The following is a 20,137-nucleotide window of genomic DNA, read 5'->3' on the forward strand; positions in this document are numbered from 1 at the left end:
TGTGCAGGTGAGCTGGAGCAGATCCCGGCTGACTTTGGGCGAGAGGCAGGAGACACATTTACACACATTCACCTATTGTTCCTCTCCTTACCTGTTCCCTTTTTGCACACGTAGGGCAGGTTATAGTTGCACGGCACGTCGTTCCATTTGCCGTTCTCGTGAGCGATCATCACCACGCAGTCCTCGCCGCCCGCAAAGAAGTTGTCGGGCTGGTTTGAGCGCCAGTTCTCATATTGCTGCGTGAGAGCCAGCAAATAAATTCACTTTGTTGGTTGATTGTTTGGTTAAGATCTTACCAGGTCCATTTTGTCGGTCCACTGGAAGTCATCCTCCACTGTGCGGTCGTTTAAGCCGATCCAGGTGTTTTCGTGACTGATTCCTGAGCATGAAAAAGATTTCGGACGTTAGCTTAGCATCGCGAGTGCGGCTAATTTGTTGACACTGGCTTGTTACCATGACTACCCATAATCATAATTATGTGCTGATATAAAATTCTCCTTTAAGCTCCGATGGGCCGCCTTCAATGATGTGGCGGGCAAAATTCGGCCCACGGGCCCCATGTTTGATATTAGAGCTTCAAGGCGAAGCCATGAGACAGCATAGCATAGCGTAGCACTTACACGTTCCATGTCTTTTCATAATCCCTCCGATGTGATGACTACTTTTTTTGTTTACAAGTGAAATCAAAAATGTCAGCGGTGCCGTTCGGCGCGGGATGAGGGTTAATCCCATCGTGTGCCGTCTCCACATCACGCTACATCTGATTAACATCATCAGCGGGCACATTAATCTTCTTAATGACGCTGATCCCCTTATTGCAGGGGTGGAGATGCCTCGTCTTGAAGCGATTAAACGCTTTTTATTATGTTGTTGTTTGTGTGCGGAAGAAATAGCGAGGGAGCTCCAATGCATATGGGGAGGTTTTTTTTTTTTTTTCCCTGCTCTGCAACGGAGCGAAAAATGTGATGCTGTTGCTCGTATCGTAGCCCGTGCGGGCACGCCATCGATTTGCTTTGCACAAACGAAATCAGATCACCTGCTTCCAGACCAATGGCAGTGACACAAAACATGACAGCAGATTACACGCTGTGTCACAGATGCCTGCATCAGCATCGAAAGGGGCTGTGAGCACATTCCTCGAGAAGTTATTGACCATATTAGACCACGATAAAGTAGGAAAGCAGCTCTCGCCAAATTTCAACACTCACCTCCGATGAAGTTCTGCTCGGCCAGGCTGTGGATGCTGGCCAAGTGGCCGCTGTGCTCCCTGCAGTCCTTCTCAGCGTCTTCCCACGTGTGCCGGCGGCTAAAGTAGCGGTAGCAGTGGCCGTGGAACTTCCTCCACGCGTGCTCGCAGCCTTCCGTGTCTGGAGAATAAAAAAAAAAAAATTTAAAAAATCAATAAGGTTGCAAGGCCTGTTTAAAAAAAAAAAAAAATCAATGTCACTTCCTTTTTGTCATGTTTTGATTTTTATTTATTTTTATTTATCATTATTTATTATTATTTATTTATATTTATTTATATATTTTTTTTATTTGATATTATTTAGTTTTTAAATTGTGTTTTGTCGTACGTTCCACTCTTGGCTTGTTAAGGCAATAAACAAACTTTGGCCACATGACAAAATGGTTTTAAAAGCAAGTAAATAAAGCAAAAAAGGAAAGGAAGAAAAAAAACATCAAGAAAAGAGGAAAAGGAAGATCAAGCAGCATGTTTCCTTCCCTCTCAGATCTCCAGCTTAGTCTCCGCTGATTTCCTCTCGCTCTCGCTGACAAGAGGCAGCCTCAGAGCTCCACATCACATCAACCTCTTCAAATATTTAGACATTATTCAACTTGTCTTCTTTTTTTTTTTAACCCTCTTCTGCCTACGAGAGAAGACGCTAGCTCAGCATTAATATTCACACAGAATTTAAGTGACAAATAAAAAAAGAGTGATGGGCTCATTTAGCCACATCACTTGCACTATTTTTTTTAATATAAAAAACAATGTGTGTGTGTACTGCTGGCCATTTTAGAGTATCTTAATTGATATTCAGAAAAATATACATCTTTTTTTAATCTGATTTCCCAGCTTCAAAGACATTTAAATGCGTCTTGGAATGAAATTTGGCAGTGTTGATGACTTGGTGTTAAATGTTAATCCGGTTCTTTGCCTTTGTTTTTTTTTTCTCCACTAAAATTTGCTTTATATTAAATATTTGGTAGTAAATGCACCAAAATGTAATGTAAAATTTTGTAATCCTCTTTTCCATCTCTACTAAAGTGGTCCACATAAGCAAAAAAAAAATAAAAAATCATAAATCCATCCTAAAATTCAACACTAGCGCAGTGTAGGCGATATCGTTCAATATCCCGAGTCGGCAGCGAAAGTGACAGAAAACAAAAATCCACTTTATATCACATCTTAGCAATTTTCATATCTTTTAGACTTGTGTCTATTTTGAGGAATGGAATGCATTTAAGATTTTGAAGGAACACTGTCACCAGGATTATCATATTTGGGGAGGGGGGGATCACCCGACGCTGCATAATTCCCGCTTTATTAAGTCTGTGTGACGGCAAACTCGATGCTTCACTGCCAATTTCGCCGATGCATCGGCGTAGTCGCTTCAGGCTAGAGTTAAAAAGAAAAAAATAATCTTTACCTTTCTCACACGTGGCGCCGCTGTAGCTGGGCAGACACAGACACACAAAAGAGTTAATCTCATCGATGCAGGTTCCTCCATTGCGGCAGGGGTCCGACTGGCAGTCATCAACATCTGGAGGACAGACGGAGAGAAAGAGGAGGTCAAGTTAAGGTGAAACAACACGTTGCATACTAACGCACCAGAACAATCCCGGCAGTGACTTTTCAAACGACCTGCCTACCAAAGGAAAAAAAAACCTTGTGATAAAGTGTGCGAAAGATTAGCGAAAGCGTCCGGAAAGAAACAACTTCTAATTAAAGCCAATTGATTGCACGTCATCAGGAATGCACTGGAGCACATCAGGGTAATTGCAAGAGCAAAGGGAAGCGTACGCAATGTGAGGAGGAAGTACAAGAGGAATCGCCAGAGTAGAACACCAGCAGTCCCGTAATTCTGAAGCGGTAAAAGGGAAATAGAGTAAGCTTCATGCTACTACTAATTGTCGTGTTTTGGTAGTGTGGGGCTGCTTTGCTCTTCAAGACCTGGACGACTTGCTGGGGACATTGGAACCACTAATTCGGTTCTTTGTCAGAAAATCTGGATGGCTTGGAAAAAGACAAAATGGATGACTTGGACTTGAATCCGATAAAATTTGTTGGCGTTTGTCTGACAGCTGCTGCTGAGTTAGTCAGGGCTCTCTAAGGCAGCCTGCTCCATACCAGGACAGAAATATGCAGTTTCAAGGCATGTAAGCATTGGTGGTTCAGTGGTAGAATTCTCGCCTGCCACGCGGGAGGCCCGGGTTCGATTCCCGGCCAATGCAACCTTTTGATTTGACTTACTGGGGACCTCAGCGTGGGCTCTTCTGCGCCATGCTTTTTCCTCAGCATGTGGTATTCTGCTTTATGTGACCACATGATTACATATGTGAGGAAGCTCAAACCCATTGGTGGTTCTACGATGGAATGAAATTCCCGGCCAATGCATGTAATGCTTTTTGTCAGCTAGGAACATCTTCTGTATATCTCTCCCAGGTTTCGAGGTTAACCAGAAGGAGCTAAATAAATGCCTCACGTAGGGTGGGACCGGATTATCGCCATTCCCATCTGTTTCAATGGGGAAAGACGATTTGCGTTACAAGTCATCATAGAGAGCCGGAGGAGGAGGTAAACGAGTGCTCCAAAAAATGCAACAGCGAGGTGACGCTGTGCAAAGTTGGGCACAATCCCGGCCCGGATTAGGGCGGCTTTGCGTGAGTGTGTTTGGCAAAAGCAGCGTGACGGCATCATCGCTGGAGCCACCACTGATATCAAAGGACGGATTGGATGCGAGACAGACGCGCTGCCGCATTCACTGACTCATGGTTGGCTGCGAGGAGAAATACGTCGGGTTGCACCCATCCAATTTTTTGGGAGAGTAATTTGCCAACACTGATACTTGACAATTCCATTATATGTTTTTATCCGCCTCTTCCATTCCTTACACCAAACCCGAGGAAGAGCCAGGCTTAGGAGCCTTGCCTCCAGCCGACAAGCTTGTAAAAAGAGGGTATAAAATAAAAAAGTAAACAGCTCTTTTCCCCTCGCCTTCATAAGTGAGACCTCGACCTTAATCAGCAATTTCACGGCTGGGGCTCCTGGTGGTTTTAGCTAGCACTTTCACGGTCCAGGTACAAGTGCAGTAAACGTTCGAGACAAGCAATCGATGCTTTGGCCGAGTACAGCTGTGCATCATGGTACTTTATTTGGCAGTAATAGTGTGTTTTTTTTTAAATACAAACCTGTATATACAAAAAAAATAAGTCTTTAAAGAAAGCAGTGGCTGTTGAACAAATGTCCCATTCCCTTGCCGTAAATGTTCCTCCCGACAAAATATAATTTGTCTGCTTTGACACGAAAATAGCCGTAATTTTGAGTGTGAATTGTAAGAGGCTCAATTCCTTAAAGCAATGTTTATGCCCATTTTAAACATCAGAGCATCTTATGACATGTCACGGGAAAATTGCAGTCATTTATCTGTCTGTAGCAAAAAAAAAACACTATCATGGCCTTCCCGTTTGATAATTTCAAGATTACATGTTATTTGACATGGCAATTTAGCAGGAGATACAGAACATTAGCAGCATTAGCCTCATTAGCCTCTCTGAGTCTGATCCACGAAAAGCTGTTACTCCAAAGTCATTACTCCATTTGTATTTTTAATTGCAAAAGTCTCTGCTGTGAGATTAAAACAAGCGAGTCAAACTTTTATTAGTCTATGTCTCTAAATGTGTCTTAAACGGCCAATATAGCAGAAAGCTAGCCAGCTAGCTAGCTAGCCAGACAGATGTGTAGTTTTGGTGCCGCCAGAAGTGAAAATCTAAATCTGCGGGGTTGACGTGTTAACGACTCATCCAGCATGACAACCAGGGGGGTAAATCGACTCTTTTAAATGAGGACGGCGACGTCTTCAAAGTTCCGACGATTGCCGACGTTGGAGCGAACGAAGGCGGCCGGCAAAGCAGCAGCGCCGAAGCGACAGCTAAGTGACAGCACTTAACGTTTGACAGCTCACTAGCCATTTTACAAAGGCCAACGTGTCAGCTTGACATTCCTTTAGACCAATAAAAAAAAGTGAACATTTATATATGAAATCTAATACTGAAAGAAAGAAAGCAGCTCAAAGAAACTTCTGACTACCGCCTTGAGTTTTTGAAGGAGACTTCTAAAGGAAGTCTATTTCCATCCCTGGCGGTACGTACTTTGGAAAATAGTGAATAGCTGTCACAAAAGAAAGGAGGGCAAAAAAGCCACTTCATTAGGATGAGGAGCATTAAAGGAGCGGAAAAGAAGATAAAGACGGACATTAATGAGGAAAATGCGGACGTTTAGGCAAGGCCGTACGTTTGCTGACAAGGACAAAGGGATATATGTTAATTGCGGCTCATTATGGTCTCGTAACGAATTCGAATTGTCTTCATTAAGTATTCCGTGTAGTTTGAAGTTTGAAGTGGGAAAATTAACTTTGATACCAGGTAAGTTTCTGCCTCATATTACGGAAACCGGACTTTTTAATAACTTGTATACAAGTTGTTGGATCTGTGGATTATCGACCATCCCCAAGTCTTTGAAAACTTTATCACGCCGATGCAGCGTGGTGGAGTGTGATCATCCGCGGCTTTTCATCTTTATTTTTAGCCACTCGTTTGTATTTTTTTCACTATTTATTGCACTTCCTCCATTTTGTTCTCGGAAGACGCTCGTACACTTAAAAGTATAACGGCGGCTCGCGACCGTTTGAAATGGAACGCTTCCCTAGAGGTTTGAGCGACAGGCCACCTGTCACTATTGTTGACGTACTTTAAGAGCTCACAGCTATGCCCGCCTTGGCTGCGTCGCAATCGATTAATGGCGACGGAAACCATTGTGACGTTGGTTTCTCGCTTCTATTTCTGGAGACAGTTGTGCAACTTTAGAGGTGGAGTGTTAGTGGATGTTCTTCCAAAGTTCTACTGCAGATTATATGCTGTCCATATTCATACTGTTGTGTGTGTGTGTGTGCACGTCCTCGTGTGTGACACTCCTTGTGGACAGCTGATAAGACTCCCCCCCCACCCGTCTCTGAGTCTTCACAGGAGAATCAATTGAAGCCACTTTCTACGTGCTCAGCTTTTAGAAGCTTCATTTTCAGCTTAACCCATCAACCGAGATAAGAGCGTACACACACACACACGAAAATATCTTGGACCGGTAAGGTGACTAACGTTCAATATTTGTCGCCATAACCCTTACGCATATACACCAACAACGATTCTGACTCATTTTTACATTTTGAGACAATTTGGAATCTCCAGTCAACTTAACATGCATATTTTTAGAAGGTGTCAGATGTCATGCAAGCAAGGGAGGAACAATCAAGAAGGTTGTAGTTGAGGTTTGAACCCTTAACAAGAGAACCACGAGGCATATGTTGCTTGACACTTTGGTTTAAAAAGGTGAGCTCAATCTGCAGGATGGGTTTTTTTTGCAGAGATAATAGCACACACAGATACACACACACACACACACACACACGGGCATGTTTTTGTGCATCTGTAGCGATAGTGAAGGGCTCAGGTGGTCCCGGCGGAGTTGATTTTTGGCCAAGGGTCTGGCTGCTTGTGCGCACTCAATCATATGCTGATTGAGGAGCGCAGCAGCCTGGATGAATTAATGAGGCGTGGGGAAGAGGAGGCGGGGTGGTGGGGAGAGGCAGCCAATCAGAAGAGCTTCTTAAGAGCCTCCTCAGCTGGCGACAAACTGTGACAAAGCGCCGCTCATCAATCACGGCAAAGATGCTCGCTGCCACGGGCACCCATCCCCACGCGAGGTGGCGAGCTGACTTGTTTGTCTAACCGCTATCCTTGTTGTTTTTCTTTGAGTAGAACGCGGAATATTCAACTTTAAGCTTCAAGTTCTTTAGCTTCATGCTAACGAGGCACAACGGTGCAGCAACACTTGTGGACAGACAATTTAACAATACACAGATCTGTTACAATTCTCGAAATGTTAACACATGGAAAATATTTGCTTGATTTTACCCAACTAGTCACATTTACCCGAAAAAATAACGCTCAACCGGGCTGAATGGCTTTCGCAGGGTGGCTGAGGTCACGCGTCGAAGCCCAGCTAGCGAGTTTCATTTCTTGTGTTCATATTGGGTCCATATAAAATGTGTAAACATATTTGGAGCAGATCATTTTGGAGGGCAAAACTGTCAACCTGAGCACACGGCTAAAGGAGCGTGTGAGTTTGAATTTGATTTATTTTATGCATGAATAGCATCAGGAATTGGAGTGGGAAATATTTCTCCTGCCTGTAGGTGTGTGGAGGATAAGGGGGTTGTGTCAGGAAATGAAACGAGTCGGAGAGAAGAGTTGTCGGGAGTCGGTAGACAGCAAGTTAAGAGCAACAAGCATTGCAACCTGATAAGCCAAAGAGCCTGAATGACTGATGCGGGACAATTAGAGTGAAAGGACAAATGGGAAAATCATGGAAAGAAGTCAGAAAAAAAAAAAAGGGTAAGAGCTAGAGGTGGAAAAATGATAGAGCAGCAGCGTGGAGTGTGGGGGGTGGGCTTAGATCTTAATCGTTATGATTGAAAAAGTAGCCAGAGAGAGCGGAGAGGGGAGGAAATCAAATCAGTTTGCTTCCTGTCGAGCACAAAACCAAATGGAGGACATGTGATAGGACGGCGGGTCGACTACCGGCGGCCATTTTTTTTCATTTCTGCCGGTTGGTTTACAAATCCTACTCGTCGCTGGAGTTCTCAACTAAATCTGAAAAAATCTCAACACGCAAAATATCAAAATAAAATAGCTTTTAGACCTTTAATGGTCCGGGCTCATGTCATCAATAAGCTCGAATGGCGAATTATGCTGACGTATGGATGTGCTTGCGCATTAACACCGGGGGAGATCAATCAACACGGGCGCGCTGCATCAATAACTCGTGACAAATGCGCATTAACTACATGAATTACAGTCACGCGCGCTGTGTCTGGGATGATTTGCTGCGCTGCGGTCAATGTGTGTGCGCGTGTTAATTGTAAAGCTCGCTCGGAGAAGCCTTTGTGGCAAGAAACCGCATTTGACAACAAAATGGACGCCACAGGGCGAGTTGGTTTGTCGCAGCCGGGACGGGTCATTCGAAAAATTACAGCCTCCATCAATCCTGATATATTTTTTTTTTTATAATGAAGGTCCTCGTTAAAATCGCGCTCTGGATTTTTATTTATTCCAAATTTGACTCTTTCAATTTGAACACATGACCGACGTCGACCTTGAATTGGGGAAAAAATCTTTGCGGCCTTTTAAAATTTGGACGGATGGAACGGCTCGGCTCGAGACGACCGCCTGCCTCCGTTGTTCTCTTTTCGCAGCGGGAGCCGGAAGGGTCCCTTTTGATATTTGCACAGGCAGCGCCCGCACCGCCTGCCTCCTCTCATGATTCACTCGCAGCCTCTCATCCACAACATCCGGCGTGCGCCGCTGCCGCTCCAGCGCTTTCATCAGCGTCTCCGCCCCTCACTGAGTTCCAAGCTCCCCTGTGATCGCCGTGTCCTTGCAAGTGTCTGCCGCACACACGGCCGTCAGACACACTCGTACGGTTAAAAAAAAGAGCGACGGACGTGTTGCCCTCTCAGTGGAGAGATGAACCTGCTCCCATGAGGGGAGAATAAATGATCATGACGTGTATGGTACATGATAACCGCCTTCAGAGATGATCATTTATTGATTTTGATTCATTAAAAAAATGGACTTGATGTGAATTCGTTTGGTCTAATGTAAAACTTCTTTTAACCGTAACGATGATGTTTTGAGTAAAATTCCTACGCAGTCAGATTGATAAATTTTCCGACAATCGATTAATTGCCGATTAATTTTAAAAAAGTATTTTGACTGTTTTATAAATGAAAGCATTCTTTGACGTTTATATTTGTTTAACTTTACAACAAATTTACAACGTAAATATTTTTAAAGGGATGTTCTTTGTCTTGCATTGCAAAATAGCATTTTTTTGCCAATTTTAAAAGAGTTAAATATCGGCAGATGAATCATTTTAACTTTATTGACTGAGCGTGCTTTGTTTGTCTTTGTGCAAGTTAAATCTAGTGATGCTCCACTTCAGTCGTGTTCACTTTGTGGTAGGTTCAAAGAAAATTCTAAATTTATCCAATGGCGTGAATGTGTGTGTGTGTCAATGCTTGTTTGTCTACATGCCGGGACAGGTTCCAACTCAACCATAAAACAAAGAAAGAACAGGACTGTCGAAAATGGATGCACGTTTGTTCCTGCGCTTGTCCGGCAGCCAATCCATTGTGTACCTTCTCGCCCAAAATCCGCTGGGATAGGTTCCAGCTCACTAATTACCCTAATGAGGACAAACGCTATAGAAAATAGATACATTGACGGGATGGTTTGGGCTAAAACCGGCAGCTAATGTGCAAGTGGTGCCCCCTGCTGGTCTGGCATGGTCATTACAGTATCTAATGATCAGGTGATGCAAGTTTTTTTTTTTTTTTTTTTTTAATAATCGCTATAGAAAATTCACGTCAGGTGTCTGGGCCTAATCCTTCATAACATTGTGATGTGGGTCATGTTTGATTTTATTTTTAGAATCTGCCGCAGGCCAATAAAAAGCGAGCCCCGGGGCCATTGCGTGCAGTGGCGTACAGCTGCTAAATGTTCTGCCAACATATGCCCGCCTATGACTCCATCTGTTGACCCGACCACGGGGGGGGGGGGGGGGGGAGGATCGGACTCACCGATTTCGCAGCTCTCCCCGGAGAATCCCTGAGGGCAGTAGCAGCTATAGCCGTCGCCCTCCTGCAGGCAGCTGCCTCCGTGGAGGCACGGGTTGGTCTGGCACGGGTTGGTCTCCACTGTGAACCAAAAAAAAGCGTGCATAATTCATTCCTTGACAAAGAAAGAGCATTACGAGAGCGCCGGGGAATGTTGATAAACTACGACGGCAAACGAGGCGAACGCCTGACTCTTTTCCGACCGTCTGCCAGATGTTTGGTGCGTCACGCCACTTTTTATCATGACGACTGTTCGTCAAACTCTGAGCGAGGTCACGTCTAACAAACGTGCATTAAAAAAAAAAGCTGATCATCACATGCTCATAAATGCAGTTTCGATTTTTTTATGATCCATTACTGCTGTGTGGGCGAAGTAATAAACATGGTTTATGGAAATAAGTCCCGTTTGCGGGAAAAGCTGTTTAATGGAAGATGGCGTTGTAATTATTGCGCTTTTTTGAATGTGCTGCGAGGAAAAAGTGATGATTCACTGTCAGATTACGGTGGAAACTCTTAAATTGAATGCCGGCATCTCGTTGTAGCGCGACCCAAGTCACATGCTGAATGGCAGAGAGCGTCGTCCATCATTGGAAGGTTAATGACATATGTCGGGAGAAGACAGCGTGATTTTCCGCCGAGGGGCGTAAATGTCAGGACGTGACGCTGAGGCCTCAAATGCGACCGGGGATGGTCGAGGGGCCGCTTCATCCCTCAAATTAGCGAGCGGGAGCGAAGGATGCTTACAAATCACAGAATCGACTCACGCTCGGGAGCCTCGGGGCGGACATGCAGAAAATGTTTCATTGTCGGAGAAGGCTTAGCGACATCAAAATGCTTTTAATGCAGGTGCTTGCTTTCTCTCCGATCCCGGCGGAATTGCGAGTTCTTCCACAGGAGATTAAAATTGCATGTGTGCGACTAAATCGAAAAAAAAAAAAAAGGAATAGGAGCTTGCTGAATAAAACCGTTTTTCAAGTACAACTAAACTGCGGCCATCACGCTCACCCTCCTAAAAAAAAAAAAACTTCATTTAAATTGTGCGCATCTTTAAAACGACCTGCAAGTTTTCCGGCACAGTTATCTGCACTGCAGTGTCGTTAAAGATAAGTGGTGCATCTCGACATTCTTGTGCGGGGAAAAATCTCGACAACACGTTTTACTCACAGCTCAACCATATTAAGCCGCACACGTCGACTATAAAAGCACATGACAACTGTGAGGCAGCGGAGAACAATAAAAGCATAAATGGAACTAACTGTGATTTAGGAAAACATGTGGATGATCAGTAGAATGAATTAAATATCGATTACACGCACGCACAACGCGTAACGAACCCGATCTGCGGCCCGCCTTCTGTACCACTTGTCCACCGTCACGCGTAGATTATCAAAGTGTTGCATTCTGTATTTTGCACTTTTGTGTTTGGGGACCAAATTCAGCGAGGGAAAAATCGAAAGGAGCGAGCGAGCCACACCATCATACATTTCTGCCTCGTAAAGCCTCGAGCCGGTGATTAATTACACACTGCTCTTAAAATAGGACGGCGGCAAGTCCATTTCTACTCGGAGCCCCCTTATTGCTTTTTCTCTACACAGAGGGCACAGAATAGTCGACTTTAATGTTGGAGGTTGAAAAATAAAGTGTGCAAATACGCCCACAGCCTACAGAAGTGCCAGACATCTCTAAAGAGGTCGCCGACCGAAGTTTCTTCGAAACCGTTCATTCGGGAAATTAGTGAGCATATGGAAGCTAATGCATGCAATTAGAATTTTCGGAGCCAGCGTGAACGGAAGCATGCCGATGTCGCAATAATCATCTTGTCGGACTTTATCAGAACTTTTATTCTTGTGATGACAACAGGACCTTGCTAAAAGTCAAACTAAAGTCAGATAGTGCCTATTCATGCTATTTTGTCATTTGGCAGCAATTTTTTTTTTTTTTTACCCGCGCTTATGTGGCTGTACTCGGACTCAGCGAACCATGTAATAGCGTCGGAGAGACTGAGATCATGCCCCACCCCCCACCCCTCCCCTCCCTTCCTCGGTTAGAGAGGTTAGAGCCCGATAACCCGAGTCCAGCATTGAGAAGCTAATCCCGAAGTGCGATGCAGCGGAGCGCAGGGGGAACAGCGGCGAGCCGTTGTCGCTTTAATAGAGACCTCACGGCAATCGTCATGGCAGCCGTGACTCGGTGGGTGAAAGATTGATGTTGGAACACGGATGGCCGACACGTGTTTGCGCGCTCGTGTTGAGATAGAAATAGGTGGGGGTGAGGCGACGTTATTCATCAGTGACACGATGACAATGAAATAATCCAAATTACAATCTTTTTTTTTTGTTTATCAGAAACAAGCCATAGCTGTAGTCCATTGTATTTGAAATACAAACAATTTGTATTTTTTAAAATTCAAGGTTCTTTCGAAAGGATTTCAGGAGCCCACACAACAAAGTCTACAAATATTGTTGTTTGAAAAGAGATGTCCCTGACAGGCTGGGATTGATGAGCGCTGCGGGGGGAGAGAGCCTCCATTTCTCTTTGTTCGTGCGTGACTGCAAACACACACACACACACACACACACCTGCGTGCTTGTGTTTGTTCAGGCGTGAAACAACAACACTGCATATAACATCCAAGATCTCCTGGTCCACGTAGCAAAGCATTACAAGGCAAAGGGTGGAAGAGAGGAAATGAGGCCGTGGTCGGTGTTGACGGCGCTCGTCACAGTTTACATTCACGGCTGAACGCTTGACTCATCTTGACAGATGGTAATAATAAACTGAAAACAAACATAACTTCCATGCTTGAATGTAAAAGTGGAGTTATGTTTTCTCTTGGGGTGGATGAAAAAGTTTCAAAGTGTCACACTGACCTTCAAGAAAACATTGTAGTGTGCATGCCACGCCACTAGGTGGCAACATTTTGAGAATGATGTGTGTGCTATTTTTCTTATTATTTTTTTCCCCTCTTAAAAGTGAGGATCTTTTTCATCAATCTCTTGGTCGAAGGCCCTCAACAAGTGGCCCATCAATTTGTGGCCCTCGAGATCAGTCGAGCTCTGGCATAGTCAGAGTAAGGTCGTAAACCTTGCTGCACTTGGCACGGCTCAGCCATTCATTGTAAATTGTGAGTCTGGCGGCCACAATTGAAATTTTTTTTTTCCTTTCACTGTGCTTAGGTTAGTTCAGTACCTGAACAACCTGTCTCCATGCCAACCACGATACACAGACTGTTATGTGTCACCGAGTTCATGATTCTGACGATTTGCTAGCTTGGTGGCATGTTTCAATTTTGCTGCTAAAAAGACGATAAATAGAAAATAAATAAAATGTACATAGAGAAAATGGGGAAAAGCGGTTTCTAGTCTGGAGTTAAACCTGACAAGTCTCAGGTTGTCCTAAATCAACGGCATTATCTGGGCTTTCACGCCGCCAAGGATATAATCCATCTTGGCTCCTCATCACTCGCATGCTGTCCAACTTCTGCCTTTTCTTTTCGTGTGCCTTTGCACTCGTTTCAAGGATGTTGTATTTTTAATCATCTGACCGTTTCCAGCACACCAACGCATCTTTCTGCCTTGCAGCCGAAATGCGGGGCTGCAATTTTTTTTTTTTTTCACAATTCAATTAACCGTGGCTATTAACGTGGTCGGGCACTGTTTGGATTACGACATCTTATAAATGTAAGCGTCTGGTTTGGAGAAGAAACTAAATTCTTCCACAAACACAAAACTCATCCCGTTTTACGACACATTTGTGCTGTTTATTTGCAGCCTCCACTTTTCTTTCATAAGTAGGATTAACAAAGCTGCTTAAAAGCTGCTTAAAGGGATGATATCATACAGAAGCAAAAATTCATCACGTGTTCGTTCGTTTTATATCTTGCTAACAAAAAGAACACACGGACTCCTTGAACTTGTGCAAATGCATGTTTTCCCCTGATGTATTATATATATATATATAAAAAAAAAAAAAAAATCCAGCCCTACATCTGAATAAAAAAAGCACGGATTGGGGATTTCACAGTCCCTCGCCTGCCTGCATGTTTCCTCTGCTGTGGATCTAAAAAAAAAAAAAAGTAAAATAAAAAAAAAAAAAATTAAGCCTTTTCGCTGACAGGCGAGAAGCATTAATAAGAAGAACAGCCTCGCGGGTGTTTGCTTGGAGACCTGCTTTAAAACTCCACAAAGAACTTCACGCGACCTCTCCGAGACACACACACACTTTTCAAAAGTCCCTCGAGGACGCCACGGCAATTTGCAAACATGCCTCTTTTTCTCGCCGGGATGTAATTTATACCTGCGTGGCAAACATCCCGTGGGATTTCACCTCCCACCGGAGACTGATCATGTAGGTATGCGTCCCACGCGACCCGCATGAGGAGGGCCCTCACCCATCGCTGCGTGATGCGCTGTGACGGACGCTCGGAGCCCAACCGCCAACGCTGCTGCTGCTGCTTCGGGGCCCGGCGGGAAAGCGCAGCAGGAGGATTTGTATGTCGATGTTTTAAGACATATTTAACAGTACGCGAGGCCCCGACGAGAGAAATACATAATTAAATAATATGTTATTCGAGGAGGGGGGGGGAAACAGCATGCGGCATCTGTTGTGTTGCGGAATTAAACGCTGTTTTTATGCGTGTCTTCCCTGAAGATCTTTTTGGGAGCTGCGTGCGATGAAAAAGTGCTCATAAAAGAGTAGCACGAACAAAAAAAAAAAAATGTGTTTTCCATTTCAAGCGGGAGCAGTAAGGATCAGGAGAGTCAGACATTAGTTTGTTTTAATAGCTCGTTGGGGTGGTTCGGTCCGTCTGGTAAAAAGACAAAAGCTTGTGACGGGCCTCCAGAGGGTCAATAATCAAGTTATATTGTGACAGTAGAGATAATAAGACATCTTGATGACATCATAAACATACTTGTTGAAGACAGCCTTCCTATAGGCTGCGTTTGTAAATTCACTTTTTACAGGCTGCATTAGCATTTCCGAAAAGTTGCCTGTCGAGTTTTTATCGACTATTCGAGAATAAATTAACATTTACTTTAACTGGAATGTCAATGGAGCCGCTGATTACACTTATTTACGCTGACGAAAATGCCTGGCTGAATTATTTAGCGGTTGGGTGGTTTTTCTTTTATCCTTTTATCGCTCTTTAGCAAATATTTGCCTGATAACAAATCGTCGTGATTTTTGTTTAAGCAGATTAGCTTTTGCTGACGTAGCAAATGAGCATAAAAGTCAAACAAGATTGCTAACCGTTTTGAATTGGAGGATATGACAAGTGGCTTTTTATTCCACGTGTACGCCAAAGTGTTAGCGTTAGCATTTGAGTGTGATGCAAGTCTCAAAGCGAGTCAGTGAGTTCTCCTCTCGAAGCTCGTTCTCGGCACTTTGTCTCGCCTCATTAATTCGCTACTTTGTGCATATATCGAGTCAATGCACAGTCAGCACAGAAGACTTTGCGCCTGTGCTTTATTCCTTTTGGCAAAGGAGATCTTTAAATAAGCAGTCATAGTAGTTCATATTGTTAGCCAAACACTGGAAAAAAAATAAATATATATATAGGGCCTTAAGCAAAGGTAACCGGGTAGGCTTTGACTGCTTTGAGTCAGGCTGTGCGGGGTTCAAGAGGTGGATCAAAACACGATCCACACCAAAGACCCAAAGAGCAAAAAAAAAGGACACAGGGTCATGGCCAACAGACATTGCTGGGAAAAAAGAAAAATATGAGCGTCCGAGAGAGGACGGGGCAGACAAATCAATTGGCTTCCCTGAGCAGGCAGGCAAGCTGGTAATAAGCCACTCTGGCTCGCCCCTGATTCCATTTCTCTTCACCCCTTCATGCACATGTCAACCTTTCTCTGCTCCTGAATGTAACTCTCCAATTTGTTTGAGGAGCCGGATGGAGGGCTATTGATGTTGCTCGCCGTCTTGGTCCCTCTTGGAAATAAACAGTAGAGTCAGGAAAACTCGGACTGTGATAGATCCCACAAACGCCGAGGGGGGAAAAAAACTCCATGCCAGACGTCTGTCATTGTCCCAAGGCTGACCACGGTGTGCCTCAGAGCATCCAGACGGACAAAAACGAGACTAACGAGAAGAAGCTAGGCTAATTCTCATCTAATCTTTTTTCCCCCGACTTGGCTTTTTTTTTTTTCTCCATCTCCCCTTCTGTCCCTCCATGTCAACCCAACCGAGTGAGGCCGACCGTCGCTGCACCACAGAGCTTGGTTTTCTGCTCAAGCTTTCTTCCGCTGTCATAAACCGTTTGCTCGGGAATTTGAGATACAAGCGCTCTATGGTGGCAGGGAAGTCGAGTGAAAAGATGACAAGCAACATTTTGGCAGATGGAAGAACTCTTTAAAAAAGGCTTTAGGCTGTTTAATACCACGGCCAGTTTGAATTTACTCTTAAACAAAAGTTTGTGTATTTAAAAAAAAAAAAACAGATTTGAATGGGGAAAATAATTCTTAGCTTAATGCTAACAAACGTATAGTATATTATGCAGCACCCCGCAGTAGTTGTGAAACTCTTCTTCATTTACATCTACATAATTGTACTACAACGCCCCCATGTGGCCAAATCATGCACACCAATTTCATTCTAATGTGTGCCAATGATGGAGGCCAAACTGACAATGAGAAAACAAAGTTATGACAGAAGGGAAACGCAAAAAAAATCGGAGAGCATATGAGAAAAACAAGTAAAGAAAGAAAGATGAGAAGAAATAAAGCGGCCCTTGGTGTAAAAAGGGATAAGACAAGGCAAGTATTATTGATCACTGTGTGAAGTTTATATACTCCCACCTACAGTATAACACCTTAGAGGACACGCTAACCTCTCTCTCTCGCTGTCTCTCTCTCTCTCTAATTCTCTTCTTGTCTTCCATCTCGAGCTGCCCGCCCCCGCTGCGCTTTCCCTCCCTCTTGTAATCTCCTCTGCAGTACACCTGACAACTACAAAAGGTTACGCCGACACGGGGGTTTTATTCTTGTAATTGTCCGAAAAGTGTCGTCTATTCAAATGTCATCCTATAAGAGACGGACCGGCGGGGGATTATAGGAGGGAAGGTCCACAGAATGTCACATGACACTTCAACAAGCCCCGCCTTCTCATTATTTTAAAATACATTTACAATGTGTTAGTCCACAATTCGATTATCAAGTTGAATGTCTTATGCGTGTCGTGATTTCCACCATCCAATTGACGAAAAAAAAAAAAAGAAACAGTTCCAGAGCGCCATGTAATGGCTTGAACTCACAAAACAGTGGGCAGAAGGCAATGCTGGAAGAAATTTTCAATTAAAAACACATTGCGGGCTGAATATTACACAGACGGCGCCGTGAGAAATGATTTTAATTTTCTCGCTCTGCTTTGCCGCCCCGGTGGCTCGCCCGTCAGCTATCAGCGAAATCAATGACAACACGCTGTGACAAACAAGTGCGGCCGATGTTTGTTTGGCGGAGGCTCGACAAAAGGCACAGAATGAATGAAAAACAATTAGAAAGGGAGGCGAGAGTGCAGTCAATTATGAGGACCATCTTGGAAGATTGCGTCTTCATTGATTTGTTGGACGAGGATCTTTGTTTACGCCCACAGTCCACCTAATTGCACTCACGCCGACCCTCTAATTACTCCACTAAGACCTGAATGTTCTTACTTCGCTATGTCTGGACCGATTTCGGCCTCGCGGTTCCCGAGACTGCGCTAATTGCAAACCCGAACGATAACAAGCGTGACACTTACCTGATGGGATGAACCCAAAAGCCCAGCTGGGTACCAGGATGCCAAAAGGGTTTCTTGCGCCTTTGCCGTCCGTCACCGTCTTGGGTTCCTCCGACTTTGGAGTGGAGCCCTTGGAAGGTATCCGATGACTTCCAAACACGAAGGACTCGGACACTGCCAACCTGGACTCCATTTCCGTAACGGCCTGCTTGGAGGCGGGCCAAGCGGTTGTCATCTGATTAACGGTTGTTGATGATTCCATTGAGGAGTTGCTTGTGATCTTCTCCATCCATGAGATAGAAATGGATGGTTCCTGTGCGGAGGAAGGTTCAATGGTGACTGCCGTGGTTGCCGGATCTATGCTCGGAGTATTTATGGTTGTCAGATGCTGCATGGTGGTGATCTCAGTAGTGGTCAGAACATCCATCAAAGACTCCGGTCTGGAAGTGACCACCTTGGCGACACCGCGGCCAGGCTTTCTTCCCGCACCTTTCCTTGGCTTCTTAAGAACGGGAGTGGAGCCACCACTAGGGGCGCTCTCTCCTCTTTGTGACAGAGAAGAAGAAGAGAGGTAGTCAGTGGGACGGTGAACGTAGATGATCTCACCCCTGGCCTCCTCGGCTGTTTGAAGCGAGCTGGTGGCGGTTGGTTGCGCCACGAGCTGCCACTGGGACGATGTCGTGAGTTCAGCCACAGTCACAAGTTCGGATTCCGGATTGGAATTGTCATCCCGGCTGGGAACGGTATTAACGAAATCGCCAGGGAAATTATTCCCATCACTGCTCCCCTCCAATTCCTTTTTCTGATCTATCCCAGTTGTTTGTGCCTCATCTTCATCCTGGTCCCTGCCCTCACCAGAATAGTCCTGACGAAAGGAGTCGGGCAGGGTTATCATCTCGAGTGGACCCGATTTGGCTTCCAGAGTCTCCCAATTGCGGCTTCGGCCAACATTCCTGGGAAATCCCACCCTCAAGCGCCGTAATGACTTGATGGCCCACGCTGGACCTTCTTTGGGAAACTTGACCTCTTCACTTGGGCTTGATTCGCCTTCAGGGACCACTGCAGTTATCCCTGCGAGGAACACAAAGTCAGAGTATTTAATTTAATTAAATTAACAGTGGGTGGGTAGGCGTGGGCTGCATTTAATTTCATGGCTGTGGAATTAGCAATTAAAACCATTTGAAACGAGCTCCACCAGCAGCAACGGGACTCTTTTGTGGACCGATCCGAAGCAACTTTTCATACAGATACGCAAAAATCAAACCCGATCGACACCACAGCCTTTGGGAAGTACTTCAAAGATTTTCCTAATTATTTGGTCTTTACAAATATATGCAAATTGAGTCTCAAAAACAAAGTTTTTAAAGTCAATTGCGCTCTAATGATGAGAGATGCAAGCGGGCTCAGGTTTCTCTCAGTAATAAAAGAGCTTGTAATATACGGAGTTGTCTCTCAAGAGCTCTCTGCAGTCTTTAAAAAGGTGGCTGCGCCGGAGAGCAGTAAAAAAATATTAGCGTGCAACCGAGGAGACATTTTTCTCGTATATTTTATCCTAATTTACAAGCACCAAGGCGGGCAACCGCTGGAGACATTTTACTGTACGTTCCGACGTCGGGATTGATTGAGCCGTTTGAGGGCCGTACCCGAAAAAAATAAAATAAAATAAAAAAAGGGACAGTGGAGGATATATTCAGCCATTTCACACTTCTCACGCTAAGCGAAATAACCCGGCTCTTGTTTATCTAGCCCAAGTGGTCGGCGTTAGCTTAACTGCGCTAAAAGCGCACACGTTCTCCGTCATCAATAATTCATCCTGTCATCATTTGTGACTCATAGCTGCTTTTTGTTTATTTAGGCCAGCGGTGTTATGGAGAGGACCCCGCTTAGTCCAACCCCGACGTCATGGCTTATCGAGTGTGTAAACATCGATAGAGCAGATTACCACCAGAGGGGAGAACATACACAAAAAACATACGCATGAAATATTAAAAAGGGAAAAAAATGTATTATTCAAAAGCTATTGCCCTGATGCTTACGCAAGGTCCGCAAGCGGCGGAATCATTTCCATAGGAGGCAGGCAAACCTAATTGCCGCTAATATTTTTCAATAAGCCCAGTGATGCATAAAAAAAATAAAAATCGGGATTAATTACGCAGCAATGCCCCCTGTCATTCATCCGACGAGACCGTGAGGCATACTGTAAACACAAATCATAAATGCTGCCACGCAAAACCCCCAGCGACTCATCTTCACTGGCTTGAGAATCCCTCGGGAGTCGGGCAGAGGTAATATTAAGCTGCCGGGGGGAGGGTGACAATGCGAGAGAGTGACGAGAAAGAGAGCTGTGCCACCAACACCGCCGCAACTGCAGGTATGACATTTAATATATAGAGAAAAAAAAAAGGGTAGGAGGAGAAGTTATTGCAAGGCTGCGTGAATCATGTCAGGAGCATCTCCGCTGCCTGACA

At 44.6% G+C, this 20,137-nt stretch overlaps 1 protein-coding gene and 1 non-coding gene across 2 annotated transcripts in view; one reads left to right on the top strand and one right to left on the bottom strand.

The window, feature by feature from the left end:
* ncanb (neurocan b) overlaps positions 1–20,137 on the bottom strand; it is a 62,384-nt gene that overhangs the window by 4,640 nt on the left and 37,607 nt on the right. Inside the window, exons 14-19 of the mRNA XM_049726817.2 lie at positions 17,691–18,740; positions 9,915–10,031; positions 2,649–2,762; positions 1,209–1,367; positions 297–379; positions 92–236 (exon numbers count right to left, since the gene is read on the bottom strand). Of these exons, the coding sequence (XP_049582774.1) occupies positions 92–236; positions 297–379; positions 1,209–1,367; positions 2,649–2,762; positions 9,915–10,031; positions 17,691–18,740 (1,668 nt within the window). The remainder of the gene's footprint in view (positions 1–91; positions 237–296; positions 380–1,208; positions 1,368–2,648; positions 2,763–9,914; positions 10,032–17,690; positions 18,741–20,137) is intronic.
* trnag-gcc (transfer RNA glycine (anticodon GCC)) lies at positions 3,383–3,453 on the top strand. Its single transcript has one exon. It is a non-coding gene; the product is annotated as a tRNA-Gly (tRNA).

The sequence above is a fragment of the Syngnathus scovelli genome, chromosome 10, assembly GCF_024217435.2.
Source record: "Syngnathus scovelli strain Florida chromosome 10, RoL_Ssco_1.2, whole genome shotgun sequence".
Taxonomy (NCBI): Eukaryota; Metazoa; Chordata; class Actinopteri; order Syngnathiformes; family Syngnathidae; genus Syngnathus; species Syngnathus scovelli.